Source organism: Galleria mellonella, unplaced genomic scaffold (genome assembly GCF_026898425.1).
Source record: "Galleria mellonella isolate WM207_F2 unplaced genomic scaffold, CSIRO_AGI_GalMel_v1 utg36, whole genome shotgun sequence".
Lineage (NCBI taxonomy): Eukaryota > Metazoa > Arthropoda > Insecta > Lepidoptera > Pyralidae > Galleria > Galleria mellonella.
In genome coordinates this window covers 5,699,809-5,714,834 of record NW_026442086.1, presented here as the reverse complement: position 1 = coordinate 5,714,834, position 15,026 = coordinate 5,699,809, and the positions used below count along the sequence as shown (strand labels likewise).

Below are 15,026 nucleotides of genomic sequence, written 5' to 3'. Positions count from 1 at the left end.
AAAACAGGTCAACTTTTTATCAGCTAATTGTCAAATTAGCTGACTTTTTTTTTAATAAATGTTCTATATACTTATGCATAAAATGTATCTTGACGTGTTACTTAATAAATAAAAAGAGTGTTTACGCATTAAAAAGATGCAGAAATTATAAGACAAAATAAATACAAAAGTTATAAAGGAATCACTTTTTATCAAACAAAATTGTATGAAAAAGTTGACCCGTTTTTCTTGAAGTAGTCCTACCTAATGACAATTTCAAACTCATACCAATTACGCAAATCGTGTACCCACATTAATTAATAATTAATTAAAATTAAATAATAGTTTCAGGTACGATGTTCAGTCTGGCTAATTCAAAATAAAGTTTGACACTTTCATCATAACGTTTATTAATGACAGCGTAGCAACATTATTGACCGTTAAAGATAACGTTCTCAATTCATTTATTTTATTCTACCTATTTATTTATATATGTTACGCGAATTATTCTTGCCAATTCTGATCCGATTTTTAAATCTTTTATTACTTGATCTCATATGCTAATATTATTTTTAAATCTATATAAACAATTTCCATTATCTAGATTCTAGAAAATAAATTTTCATTTAGAACGATTGACGACGATTTTTTTTAAAGTACGTCTTCTATTTTTTTTTTTATTATTTTTCTTCATACTTTCACCTAGTCACTAGTACCTATATACTTTTAGTATATTGAGTTATTTTTATATCTAAAGGCTAAGTACCTAAATATCAATTTATCAGATAAAATCTATAAATAAAGATGTGTATATACGATATTAGTATCGTTGCTACATTGTCCCCTTAGGCCCCCTACTGTTTACCTAACAAACAGGTAAACAGTATTAGAAGCGCCTCTTGGAATTTTTACTATTTTTATACTAAGTATAAAAAGATATAACAACATCATAATTGAAGTATTACAATTTCTTTTTTAATATTTCGAATTTAAAAAGATAAATTTCCGTTAAGTATAATCAATAAATAAATTATGCAATTTAATAATAAGTGGTTAAAAAGTGAGCATAGATTTTAACAACAATAATAAAATACAATCGAATTAAGAACTTCCTTCGTTTAACAAAACTGGAACCTGCAATTTAAATAGTAGTCTTAAAGCGTTGTGAGGTTTGCGCTGTTTCATATCCTGTGAACTATTAAGTACCTTAATATTATCTTTACTTGGCAATGCAAATGAAACTCGCTTCACTTACTATCATCTCTCGATAATACTGAGCGAGGTACGTATACTGTAACGCAAGGAAACGTAGATACAGTCAAATAACTGCCTTACGTCTTTACAATACGGTTGATTGTAAGGTTGGTTACATGTCCCAGTTGAACACCTGTCGAATCGTCCACATCGTGGGAATATGGGGTAGACGACATTTACATAAAAATATAATGAAAGGTACCTATAAATGGCAAGGTTTGCCTTTCGTTTACTTATTTGTGGATGTATTCGGTTTAATTAACTGTCTAGATACATCTTACGACCAAATAGCGGTGCGGTGATTCTGTTTAGCGGGTAGTCGCAAATAATATTCTTTAAGAATAATAGTCTTTGACCAGTGTGCTAACTTTGACAAGTTTTAAAAATAAAACAATTTTTAATATTCCTAAATAATTAAAAAGAGATCTCTCTTTAAATAATTATTCAGGTTGCAAGCAAAGCGTACTATTAGCAAAACCTCTCCCCCCCCCCCCCCCTAAATAATTATTCAGGTCGCAAGCTAAACATGCCAACTATTAGCAAAACCTCCCCAACAGGGGGAGGCTTATATTTAACAGTGGACAGTTAACGGCTGACATGATGACGATTGCTAGCAATTTTATTATTTATTTAACTTTTTATTGCACCAGTAACATAAAAATAAACAATGACATACCTATGAACTATATATATATATATATATATATATATATATATATATATATATATATATATATATATATATATATATATATATATATATATATATATATATAATTCTCACGTTATGGACCCAGAATGTATAAATATTTGTTCATCAATCACGCACGTTACACAATAAATATTTTTTTTGTCCGTACGTCCGCCGCCGACCCGGAAACCAGCCCCGGATACGAGGCTTTTTGCTTTCGTTCAGTTAATAAAAAACGAGTTCATAGTCATAAAGGGCGTGACTTTTTCTTATATCCACCTGTCTCCTTGGGAATATAGCGTGAATGTAAAAAGAGGATCAGATCAGATTAAGAAAGTGAAATAGTTTATTTGTTAATCATAAAAAAGTGAACTGTGTTAGGAATTAGTAATTAGACAATGGTTATGGTTTCAAGTAGGTACTTAATATGTATGAAAGATGAAAAATTGTTTCTAAATGACTTTATAAACACACTTAAAAAAAATGGATCTCCACTCGGTTATATTTTTTTTTTATGTTTGTAGTGTTTAGTATTTAAATTTGTATTTATTATTATTATTATTTTATGATTAATAAACCGATTTGAAAAAATCTAATCTTAAATAAATTTATCCAAAATAATAATTTTCAATGGATGAAAATAAAAAGTGACACCGTCTGCCTTATCACTAGTAAAGGAGGATAGGTAAGTAATGTAGTAGGTAGTAATTGACCCATCGTGACGAATTCAACGATAAATTAGTCACGATGGTTTCCAGCGGGAACCGCGTGGAGGTCGACCTGATAAGGTCGATATTGATAGCGATGGGATCTAACCTCCCCATTACTAACAATCCTTTCCCCCTGCAATGGGACTGTTAGTCCGCATTACTAACAATATCTGCCCCTCCCCCCCTCCCCCCCATCAAATAATACGTTAGGGTAATCTCCGAGCCTATCGCGTTTTGGACAAATAAAAGAATAGGTCGGTAAGTTCGATTCTCGGTCAGATTAATTTGGGAAACAAATATTTTTTGTATTTTAATACATTTAGTACAAAATCTATACCTGCTATCTCTCTTCACTCTAGGCTCTATGATAGATAGACAATTGATTAAAAAGTACTTTGTGCACGTAGTATTTATATTTTTCTAAAATTTTTATTGAAAAGTACTTAGTTAAAATAAATTACAATATGAGAAATGAGAAAGACAAAGTCAAATATATTCAATATCGTTTAGTATCATGCATATTTACATATTGACCTTGAAACGAGAAACCCAAAATTACGAGCAGATCCATGTAAGTTATTCTTTGCTTTTTGCTAACAATAAATTACATCCCTTGATCCCTTGAAGGAACTGGCCCCGTTATATTAGTGGTTCACACGCCCAGTTGTCACTTATAAACTTAGTAACGTGAGAGAATTCATCTTCTTGCTTTCCTAATAAGCTCAACTTAGGAATACGTAATTCTTGTAACTCAAAATACCCCAATACATAAATAATAATACGTTTATATTCACTTTAGATAGTCTCCTAATAAAATTTCTATAATTATTTTGGATTCATTTAATGAAATAATATATAAATAATGATATACATATGTATCTAATTTATGCAATCTTCTAAACTAAAGAATGGATCTTTTATATATATAGCATTGAGATGGCACAGTCACAGTGGTTACAGTCTTTTTGTATTGAGTAAAAAACGAGTTAAAATTACAATCTATATATTATACATATATCTATTATACATACATACATATATATATATATATATATATATATATATATATATATATATATATATATATATATATATATATATATATATATATATATATATATATATAACGTGGTTCCGACATAGAAATGGCCACCCTTTCCTTTACATTAAGGGAACTTAATGGTCAAGGGATAGGCAACAATGTGCTTCTTTAAACATCGCCAAAGCTTAACTACGGTTGACAACCCGCCTGCCAAGTGCGGCAACTACTGACAAAACTTCCTAATAATAGGGAGGCCTATGTCCAGCAGTGGACAGTTAACATCTGATATGATAATGACGACGATGATGATTATCACGTATATAACGGGAATGTTATAAATTTACTATGTTTCTAATTTGCGACAATTGTTTCAGCTTCATTCGGAAATCTTCTACACGGATCACACGGCGCTTTGCATCACTGTGTCAAATAATAACTTGGTATTTATATTTCAGTTATTGAAGTTCTGATATAAGAGAAACCTGATTTCTTCCTAGTCTTATGCCTTTGGCGAGGAGTTGTTAATTTTTTTTAATGGATGAAAATGGAATAATGATAATGGAAGCCCGCCTGCGGTATCGGAATATATTGGCAGGGCACCGGTAAGAGATGATAGATAAGAATGAATGATGATTAGTCAGGCCACCGTGACAAACTCTACAAGAGTTAACCACGATAATTTCCACTTACTAAGAATCCCTTTCTCCATAAGGAGTTGTTTTTTGGCCGACGAATTATGAGAGTAATATGCGATCGCTTTGTCAAAAAGTAAAAATAATATATATAAAGGCGATATGTGTAGCTCAGTTACCATTTAAGACCATTTGTACCACATTTCGAGCAAATAAATTATTATTGTTATTATATTATTATCAATTATATTAGTAAGAAATAAGATAATCATCCAATAAACTGACAACAGTGTATTCCCATACGTCACCCCTGTTTAACACGTCAGCGACATATGACATCGGATTATTAACCATTCATTAGCGTCATCACGCGATTGCATGTAATGCCGTCACACTCGGTTTCACGTTGATCAAAACCATTTATTTACTGATCTGTATATTATTAAATACTCCATTTTCGACCTTAAGCACACGACTTACGAACTATTGTGCAAGTTTCAAAATAATTTATAAATTTGCCGTGAATATCCTGACCAAGTTACGTTTAAGTTTGAATAGACTGAATAAACTCTTATGCCGTAGAAATTAAGGTTGTTATTTCGAAAAGATTGTTGATCTAAATTAATAAGGAAAAGTTAGTATAAATTAGAATGACCGTGGGAGAAAGGGTACCGTATAAAATATTCATTTGATGCAGTTTGTATATACGTACCACGGAGGTATGTAAAGGTCATTCGATGGGAACACCTGGACATAAAGGGGCGACAACCTGGCCTTAATTGAATTAGGGCTATCCATGTACTTACATAAGTATGGGTATATACCTAAGTTCTATATTTACCTACACTCTTACCAGTGTCGGATGGGGGAAAGGGATTATTAGTAATAGGAATCTAACAGCCCCATTGCTAGCAAATATTCCCCTACTTCGACTTCCACACGGTTCTTCCTGGAAACCATCTTGGTTTATTTTCTATGAATTCATGACTATGGGCCAACTGACCTGTTTCATTCTATCATTCTTTATAGGTGCTCCGCCAACATATACCGATAGCGCAGGCGAGACTACTAAACCTTTACAACCTATTAAAAAAAAAACCAGTGACAGATTTACACGTTTGCCGCCAGTAGGCTATTCAAATTTTGCCGCTTCTAGCGACCTCTACAATTCGATGACCTAATTCGGACTCATATTAAATATTTTTTGTCTATGAAATTGAAACATTAAAATTATAAAAAAAAAATTGATCCCATATTAATCACTGTCATAGGCTTTAGTCTACTCAGCCTGTTGGTAAATCCATCACTATTCTAGCTAAAGTGTTGAGTGGTCTAAAATCTAAAAGACATCTTAATAGAGATGGGCAATCCACCTGGGTGGGTTTAAAGTCTGGTGGGTAAAAACCGGGTGTTTTGGGTTTATTGGGTTTAAACCCCATAAACACCCAAATTTTTGGGTGTTTATGATTTTGTACTTCATCATCGTCATCTCAGCCGCAAGACGTCCACTATACTGGACATAGACAATATTATTATGCAGCCTACAGAATAAAAAACTTTTAATTTGATTTTGAGTTTATTAAGAAAGAGATGAAAGTAAAATGTAAAACTACAGTCAATCACTGTCAGATTCAGAGTTATTACAAGCGATGAATTGTATAGGTTCGATAGGCTCTATTTCGTCTAAACTGTTATGTTCATTTACTTGCTCAATGAAAGCTTCTAAGGTATTTTCTTCATTAAACTGAATGTCCTCGCATTCAGCTTTATGTTTAAGATTCCAGTTATAACAAATGAATGAAATTTTTTCAGTTCTTTCAGTTGTAAGTCGATTTCTTTTGTTATTATGTATGTAGCCTTGGATACTAAAGGAACGCTCAGTGGCTGCCGAAGTACAGGGAGCTGATAGAATACGAATCGCTACTTTGCTTAACTCAGTGGAACCACAAATACCTTTCCACCATATTAGGGGCTCAATGCTATCTAATGAGCTCCATACAAATCCTCTGGCCCAAAAGTTTTCTTTAGCTTTATAACACGCCAAATCTGCCATTACATTTGACAAACTTAAGTGTTGGCTTAAATTGTAGATAAACTCCATACCCTTAAGTTCTTCCTCTTGAGTAAGTTCGACTCCTAGAGTCCTGGGGTCTAGAATATATGCTGCAAAATGTATTGGCCTCATTGCCATATTGCATCTTGAAGATACTGATGTTAGAATCTGCTGTTTGCTTTCTTCGCTCAATGTCGAAATCTCATTTAATGCAAAACGTATCTTAGCTTGTACATCTCTAAATGTAATGTATGTGCGATGCAAAAGATTCTGGTCGCTCTCTAAGTAAAATATGCTTTCAGTGACTGGTTCCAAAATACTTATACATTCCCCTGTCTTCGTCCAGAAATCATCACTTAGAATTAAATCTTTAATATCTCTTGAAATTACCACATCTTCTCTAACTGTTAATATTTGCAAAGCTATCTTATTTGCTTTCAAACTTTTTAACGAAGTAACATGACTTCCCCATCTTGTAGCACAAGGCAATTTTAGTGTTTGTGTAGAATCTTCATCCTGCCTTGATTTTATCAACAAGGAACTTAATCGTTGACTCCTTTTAACAGTTTTTATTATATTTATGGCTTGCATAATAAACACAGTTACTTCTTGTATCTTTACAATATCTTGGCACAACAAGTTAAGGATATGTGCACAGCAACCGAGAGGAACAACATATGGATATTTGAGTTTTGTTAATTCGAATGCCTTTTGTATATTTCTAGCGTTATCGCCAATAAGTACAAGAAACTTATTTGCTCCATACACTTTCATTACTTTTTCAACTTCTTGGCTAAGGTATTCACTAGTGTGAGGATTACTTTCTGTATTCAAACTTTTAACGTATGCAGGTTGAGGTTTTGATATAAGAAAGTTTATTATTCCTTCATTTCTTAAATTAGACCAGCCATCGCACTGAAGGTGTAAGTAACTACAAGCATTTAGTTCCTCATTTAACTCAAAACGCATTTCTCTATATATTTTATCTAAGTATTTTGTCGCTAAAGCTTTACGTGAAGGTATTTTAAATTTTGGTTGCAATTTTTCGAAAAATTGTATCCATAAAGGATGTTGCACCATCGATAATGGCGTCCCTGTTACAAATATAGCTCTCGCTAATTCTGTTTTTATATGATCATCGGTGTCTTGAAACTCAGCATTTATTGTAGTGTTAGCAGACGACGAGGGGCTTATAAAAGAATCATTTGTCTCTATCTCTGACAGTCCAGACATTTTGGTTTTGGACGAGCTATCTTTTATAAGTTTCATAGAGTCTTTTAATGTTTCTGGAGATTTTGGACAAGTGATAAGATGTTGAAGCATTTTGGCAGCATTACTGAATTTGTAGACCTTATTACAAAGCTTGCAAGAAACAGACTTGTTTGGTAAAGTACGGTAGTGCTCCCATATGCGTAAATCTTTAGGTCTCCCCATTGAACCTAAAAAAATGAACGATGATTAGTTGGTCTGACGAAAATTCAACAATAGAGTGCCTATTTTTTTACAATGATTATTTCTTGTTATTTACAATAAATTTATTAAAAAAATAATAAAATAAATACAAAAAACCTTTGTAAAATTACATCTCCTCGGAGGATTAAACGCAGACGCTAGTTTATTATCGTATTGTTCTGTATTTTTCTCAGCAACTTCTTTAATTCGATTAGGTACTTACGCATATTATGTTAAAAATAAATATCTAGTACACATCTTAGGCTATCCACCATTATTATCCAATGACGACTCTCAGCTAACTATGCACTATCATCCAAAATAAACGTGTATGGAAAATTTTATCCCAGTCGGTTGAGGATTGAGGATAATTGCATCAACATACGAACATACCTACATACTTTTATTTACATAACGCAAGCTAAATAAAAGCTTGTAATAATACATCTAATTTTAAGTTAAAATTGTTAAGTGATCATGATATAATTGTATCATTCAAAAATCCACTTACCTTTAATTATTTCTTGTTAAGTATAAATATTATTTCAAATCTGCTCCCTTAATATGCACTTTTTTACTGCTTTTCCTACCTAACACGTTACCAGGAAGTCACGTTACCAGAGTCAGAGTAATAGTGAACACGTTTGACAGTGATTGTCGTCGCCTCATATTCAGCGTCGACGAATAGGGGAATCCCCAGTCATAATGTATTGCATGCGTGGCGGTCTTACTTCAAATCCATAAACAAAGAGATAATTACAGAACTCGATACTAGATGGCGCTGTTTTTGTTTGAAGAAAGTTTGCGGGCTAAAATACATAGAATTTCATCAATGACTTCCACAAAGAACAACATTTCTGTTTTTTCTAAGTCCGTATCTCTTCCGTATATTTCATAAGATATAAGCTTGGGCTACATTGTTATGCAACGTGATTTTGTCGCTGTCTTGCTAGCAGGGTTGACAGATATACGATTTAAATCGTACTCATACTATTATTTGTCTATTTTTTAATGTACGATCGTAAAGATTATGATCGTAATTCGCACAAAAACATACGACTTTTTGGTTACCTGGCAACATTTTTATTATGAAACGAACATGCTCACATCATCAGTCACATGCAACAATTTATTGGGGATTTCCCCTTCACATCTGGCAGTCCTGCTTGCTAGAATATAGGTAAGTCAGCCACAGTTACTGACGATCGATATTTAAAGGGTATTGTTTTTGTGCTAAATATTTCATAAAAACGTTATTTAATACTTTGTGGATTATTAATTTAGTTGATAATCACTGGAAGTAAAATGGATACTAATTTGAGAGATCAAGATCTTCGTATAAAACAGTTAATAAAAGAAAATCTACGTAAGTACTCTTTTTATACCTAGGTAGGTAAGGTATAATAAACACAAAAGGTACTTAGATCGCGTGTGTTCGAAGCATTTATTCTAATAAATTTAATTTAAAATTGTAGAAAGAAAAAAATGTCTGCCAAGCCGTAGCCGAAGCCGATCTCCAAATATATTTGGCGATAGTGAGACCCAGTGTCCAGATGATTTACCCAGCGTCGTCGCAACAAAGAAAAATAACGAGGATAAAGTAAAAGAAAATTTACTGAAAGAAGAAACAAACTGTTCTAAATGCTTAATTTATGGAGAAGAGGATAAAAGAAATGAGTATTTCGGACTGTTAGTGGCTCAAGAATTTAAATATATACGGCCATGTGTGCGAACGAGGTGTTATGAAGAAATTTTAAAGTATCTACGGGAAGCAAAAGGCCAACATGTTGATCAACTGCAACATGAAAACACTGAAAATTAATTACTTTCATTTTATTATATATAGATTTTTAAAATTTCCTGAAATATTATTAGTTAACGTTTTATTTAATATTGTAGAATTGATCAATACAATTTATAAAAATAATTTATTGGTATTACTTACATATTTTCAAAAAAATACGTAAAAACCTATTTTTTTGGGTGATTATGGGAGTTTATGGGTGTTTATTGGGTTTTTACCAAAGCACCGGGTTTAAACCCGGTGCTTTGCCCATCTGTACATCTTAAATATTTATGAAGCCAAGATATAGATAATATTTATGAGACCTAGAATAAATTTTATGTTTTATAATATATCATTTTTAGCAGATAAAATAACTTACTCTAAGATATTATATAGGTAACTATGACAACGGGATCGTTATACTCATTTATAAACCTTCATTATAAACGTATTCGACCTATCTATAACAAAACAATACCATAATATTTCATTGTAAATATCTAATAATTTAATACTTTATGCAAAGTGTGTAAATACACATTTCTTATACTTACAAATCACTAATACACATGTGTAATATCATAATCAAGAAATTATATAATAAATCGCAAAACTTAAATATACAATAAACAAAAGCACAACCTATCCTGAGGGACCTAGGAGCACCCTTGCACCTTGGCGCATTCCCACACACCGTGGGAACCCGGCGAAACCCCTGCCCATAAAGTACCATATTATATCGACAACGAAACGCGAGCAAAAAATACGCCACTACATGAACGCACCCTTCACGGTACGCGGTAAACATAAAGTGTCGTATTAACCATCAAGGTGTGCCAGCAAATAAATGCAGTACTTGATGGAACGGCGCCCGGTCATGAAGTGCGGAGTTTGTGTTGTTGGGGTGAATGGGAAATTAATTCGATTCGTGATGGATGCGTGTACGGTCCTGCATTCCCATACAATACAGGATAAGGGGCGGCGGATGTAGCTTCACTCTATATTGGTGTGTCACTTTTTTTTCGAGTTTTTTTTTTCAGTTCATTGACACAGTTTGAATTCAATGTTTTTGTGGTATATTAAAAGTCTAATAGAGCTAAATACATATATAAATATAGTGTTTACTTTTTATTTAATATTGGCATAATATTTTCAGAATAATTTAAGAAACTAATCTGTGATTTCAAATTTTTCATCCAACTTGAATAGAAAGTGGTAACTGATTGAGCATAGGTTTGCTCATGAAAATAAACTTTGCCTTTTGTAAGCTCTAGAATAGTATACCTCCATGTCGGAAAATTTTAAATTTCTATAAATTTATAAAATTTAAAATAAAGTAAATGGGTCATTAAAAATATTAGATAAAAAAAACCTATTAAAATTATTTATTGATTTAGATTTAGTATTTCTATTAATATATTGCAAATAAACAAAATATAACAAACGATACTGTCATAATAATAAACAATTACAAAACATTATCATAAATTAATATTGTAACAGAATCGAATCCCATCCTACCAACAACCGCTAACCGCTCACCTACTGGCTCCATTCACAACAGGTTCCCCCGTAGAGCGAGACAGAACGAAAACAAAACATTCCGATAGAGTTCCCACCGTAGTAACGCCTTGGTATGAAAGAGACGACTATATTTTATCATTTCATTTCATGAACAGGATAAGTACGGGAAGAGGCAATATTAAAATTTGCCTTTACGATAAACGACATTATGTGATGTGACCTCGATGAGAGAGGACGTGTGTTATAGTGGTAATATTGTGGTATTTAGTGAAAAATGCCGTGCAGTGAGGACGATGACTCGCAGACCGGGTTTGCGACGGAACCAACTCAAGGACTATCGAAAGCAGAATTACGAAAAGTGAGTGAAAAATGGTTTACCTATATAAATAGGTACATTACATAAATAAGATATTTATTTACGCGCGACCTTCATGGTTCAGGGGGAAAGGGATTGTTAGTAATGGGATCTAATAGCTCTATTATCTAGCAATGAATTTTGTCAGGTCGATCTCCGCGCGGTTCTCCTTGGAAACCATAGTGGTTAAGTTTTGTATTCTTGTAGAAATATATCCCGATGGGCTAACTGACCTGCTCACCTATCATACCTTACTGGTGCCCCACCAGCATATACCGATAGTGCACGTATGGTTTCCATTCTATCATCGCCAAGGAAAAGACATTCGTGGTTCGATGGTCGGCACATTGCGTTGTATAAGTGAGGTCCCAAGTTTGATTCTCCCAAATTAACTTAGAACATATGATACCTTATGTACTAATTCATGCGAGCAGAGGAAAGCCGTGAGACAAAGCTGATTATAAATAATCGAACTTAGCCTTCTCCATAATATGTATATTGTATGTAGTTACTTACAGATAGAAAAATCTGGAAAATATAGTTGTTGCTTAAATTATGTCGAACCAAAAAAATATACCTACTTGACAATAAAAAACCGCCACTACATGGAATAATTCCTTTTATAGAATTATTTATTAGTGAATGTAAAATAAACAATTTCTACAAATTATCATGCATCCAATCATAAAATAAATAACTGCTATATTTTATAACATTTACACTTTCCTGTATATATATATTTATATGTATATATGTATTTCCTATATCATTATTCTTGTATTCGAATCAAACGACTTATGATAACGTAGGAAACAAGAAATGTAGACATGTAAAAGGATAGAGACCAATGATTTCTCTCTACCTACCCCGCAATGAACTTGGCGTGAACATAGATATTTATCTTCCTGTGATATTATATACCATCAGACGGATTGTATGCTTGATTGCCACCTTTGTGGTATAAAAAAATATTTTTAATACGCTTGTCTACAAATAGGTATGAATACATCGTGTTCTAATGTTGAAAATTATATTTTATAGACCAATAAGCCGATAATGGAGAAGAAGAGACGTGCTCGCATCAATCATTGCCTGAACGAGCTCAAAGATTTACTCCTGGATGGCTCTGACAAAGACGTAAGTATATCCTACTACTATCCAATATTATATATGAAAACTAAAACTAAATAACGGAAAAGATTTGTAGAGTATTTGTTATACAAAATTTTTGTCTCAATTCATGCAGACAAAACCGTGAGTTGTAACTAGTAAATAAAATCATGTACACGACATAAGTTCATCTGATCTCAATCAGGAGCATATATTCAGGTACTTGGTAATAAATTGAGACTTTGTATTAAATAATTTTATAATAAAATCTAATAAGAATCTTGTATGAAGAATTTGAAATTATCTCACTGGAATATATAAATTAATATTAATCATAGACATGTTCTGTTTATATTCGAAATTGCATTCGAAACCCATCCATCGTTTATGTATAATTGTGTAACACCCACCCAGAGATATTTGCAAACTAGAAGTTTACTTAACTCCTCACGTACTTAATTATTCGAATCATTTGTGTCGTTATCCATTAATTAATATCTAATTATAATATTTTTACAGCCCACCCGTCATTCAAAACTTGAGAAAGCTGACATCTTGGAGCTGACAGTGAAGCATTTGCAAACGTTGCAACGGCAGCAGTTGGCAGCCGCGATAGCAGCTGATCCAGCTGTACTGCACCGTTTCAAGGCTGGCTTCGGGGACTGCGCCGTGGAAGTCCGCAGATACCTCTCCCGATTGGCCAGCGTCCCAACTGGCCTGAGGCATCGCCTCGGTAACCATCTCAACTCGTGCATCAACGGGATTGAGCAACTTCACCCGGTTAAAGATTATCCACCCCTCGTTCCAGACCCGTTGAGACTAGATGACGAACGACCCAGTGCCTTCCACTTTGTTAGGTCTACTAGACCGAGCAGTCCACCTTTAAGTCCACTGTCATGTGACTCAGCTTGCGACTCCTCAACCGAACTAGAAACTCCTCCAAGACCAGTCCAAGCATTTCCGTTTCCAACACCACCGAGCAGATCGGCTTCAGACCAGGATTCTAGTCCCGAAACGCAAAAACCTACAGTGTCTTCAACAACTATATCACCAGAGACATTAAAACAAGAGGCATTGAGGAACAAGAAGTATATGGAACCGCTGTCCATCATAATAGACGTAGAGAACTATAAAATAGGAATCGATGCGTCACCGAAAAGAGCAGTAGATTATTCTATGAGGCATAAACTAAAGAGACCTGCAACTGAAGTGACCGGGCCCGGTCCGAAGATTATAAAACTAGATAACGAGAGAATAGTCAACACTCCAGAAAGAAATGTCTATGGACGAACTTCACCGGAGAAGTATTCAGCTTTTAAAAGGTTACCAGAGAGAAAATTAACGATTCCTGGAAGTATACCGGCCCCAATAGAATTGCCAAAATTAGAAAATAGAGTAACAATAAAACCAGAGATTGTCGGTGTACCAAGGTCGGTGATAAGCCATACAGCAGAGTCATTGGCTCAGTCTTCAAGTACCAGAAAGGAGGAAAAGCTAGAAATTAAAATCGAAGCGGATACAAGTTCGAGATCTCCTGGTCAGGGTACGTCCAGTAGTACAGAAATGTGGAGACCTTGGTAACAGTTTATTTGTACATTATAAATAGTTATTACAAAATGCAGCTTTAAGTATTTACCTGTTCGGTATCTGTTTTATTTTCGGTATATACAATATTTTTAAGATTTGTTATAAAAGATTTATTTTTACCCTTTTTTTCGTATTTTTATTTTATTGCCCTACTATCGTATCGTATCAGCTGTTAATTGTTCACGTAATGTTAATAGGGCTCACCTATGGGGGGTTTATCGATAGATCCCACGCTTGGCTAATTTTAAAGTTAATGTTTTAAGAGAAACACTGCTGCTCACTTCTCGACCCTTAGATTGCATACATACATTAAACTAAGTCTATACCTCGACCATTCCTCTATTGTGCGAGTGTATAAATCTTTCTGCATATAAGTGTGGATATAGGTTCTCAGAGTAAAACTTTGTACAAAATTCGTCTGTATGGTTATCTCTGTCAAGCTATTGCTTGCTTGTGTTTCGATTTAAACACTGGGGTAACCATCATCAATGCCTTGCCTTTTTCCAATTATTTGAAATCAGTGTAGTTTGTCTTCTTCTTTCATAAATTCCTATCAACTATCAAGAATGATTAACATTTGCTTTAAATTGGTTAATATGATTCTTAAGGGGGTAAAGATTGTTAGTAATGCGGACTACTAATCTTATTGCTAGCAATATATGCTGTTAGGACGACCTACACGTGGTCCCTTTGCAAACCATCGTGCTAAATTCCAGGTGCAATCGTCACGATGGATTATCTGACCTACCCTTTTCATTGTCACGTATCATTCCTTACTGGTGCCATGATAGTATATACCGTTAGCGTAGGTGGGGTTACTATTCCATTATCGTTCATTAAAAAAAAAAAAA

At 33.6% G+C, this 15,026-nt stretch overlaps 3 protein-coding genes across 3 annotated transcripts; 2 read left to right on the top strand and 1 right to left on the bottom strand.

The window, feature by feature from the left end:
• Nucleotides 1-5,667: 5,667 nt before the first annotated feature.
• On the bottom strand, nucleotides 5,668-8,658 carry LOC128201213 (uncharacterized). The gene is made up of 2 exons (XM_052897470.1): nucleotides 8,325-8,658; nucleotides 5,668-7,800 (listed from the first exon to the last, which is right to left on the bottom strand). Exon 2 carries the CDS (start codon nucleotides 7,793-7,795, stop codon nucleotides 5,924-5,926), a length of 1,872 nt encoding a protein of 623 aa, XP_052753430.1. The 5' UTR covers nucleotides 7,796-7,800; nucleotides 8,325-8,658; the 3' UTR covers nucleotides 5,668-5,923.
• A 391-nt stretch (nucleotides 8,659-9,049) lies between these two features.
• Nucleotides 9,050-9,873, top strand: LOC128201214 (uncharacterized). Its single transcript, XM_052897471.1, has 2 exons — nucleotides 9,050-9,179; nucleotides 9,289-9,873. Exons 1-2 carry the CDS (start codon nucleotides 9,119-9,121, stop codon nucleotides 9,633-9,635), a joined length of 408 nt encoding a protein of 135 aa, XP_052753431.1. The 5' UTR covers nucleotides 9,050-9,118; the 3' UTR covers nucleotides 9,636-9,873.
• Nucleotides 9,874-10,469: 596 nt separating this feature from the next.
• LOC113520570 (uncharacterized) lies at nucleotides 10,470-14,299 on the top strand. The gene is made up of 4 exons (XM_026905940.3): nucleotides 10,470-10,605; nucleotides 11,279-11,481; nucleotides 12,520-12,615; nucleotides 13,108-14,299. Exons 2-4 carry the CDS (start codon nucleotides 11,398-11,400, stop codon nucleotides 14,167-14,169), a joined length of 1,242 nt encoding a protein of 413 aa, XP_026761741.1. The 5' UTR covers nucleotides 10,470-10,605; nucleotides 11,279-11,397; the 3' UTR covers nucleotides 14,170-14,299.
• Nucleotides 14,300-15,026: the final 727 nt, after the last annotated feature.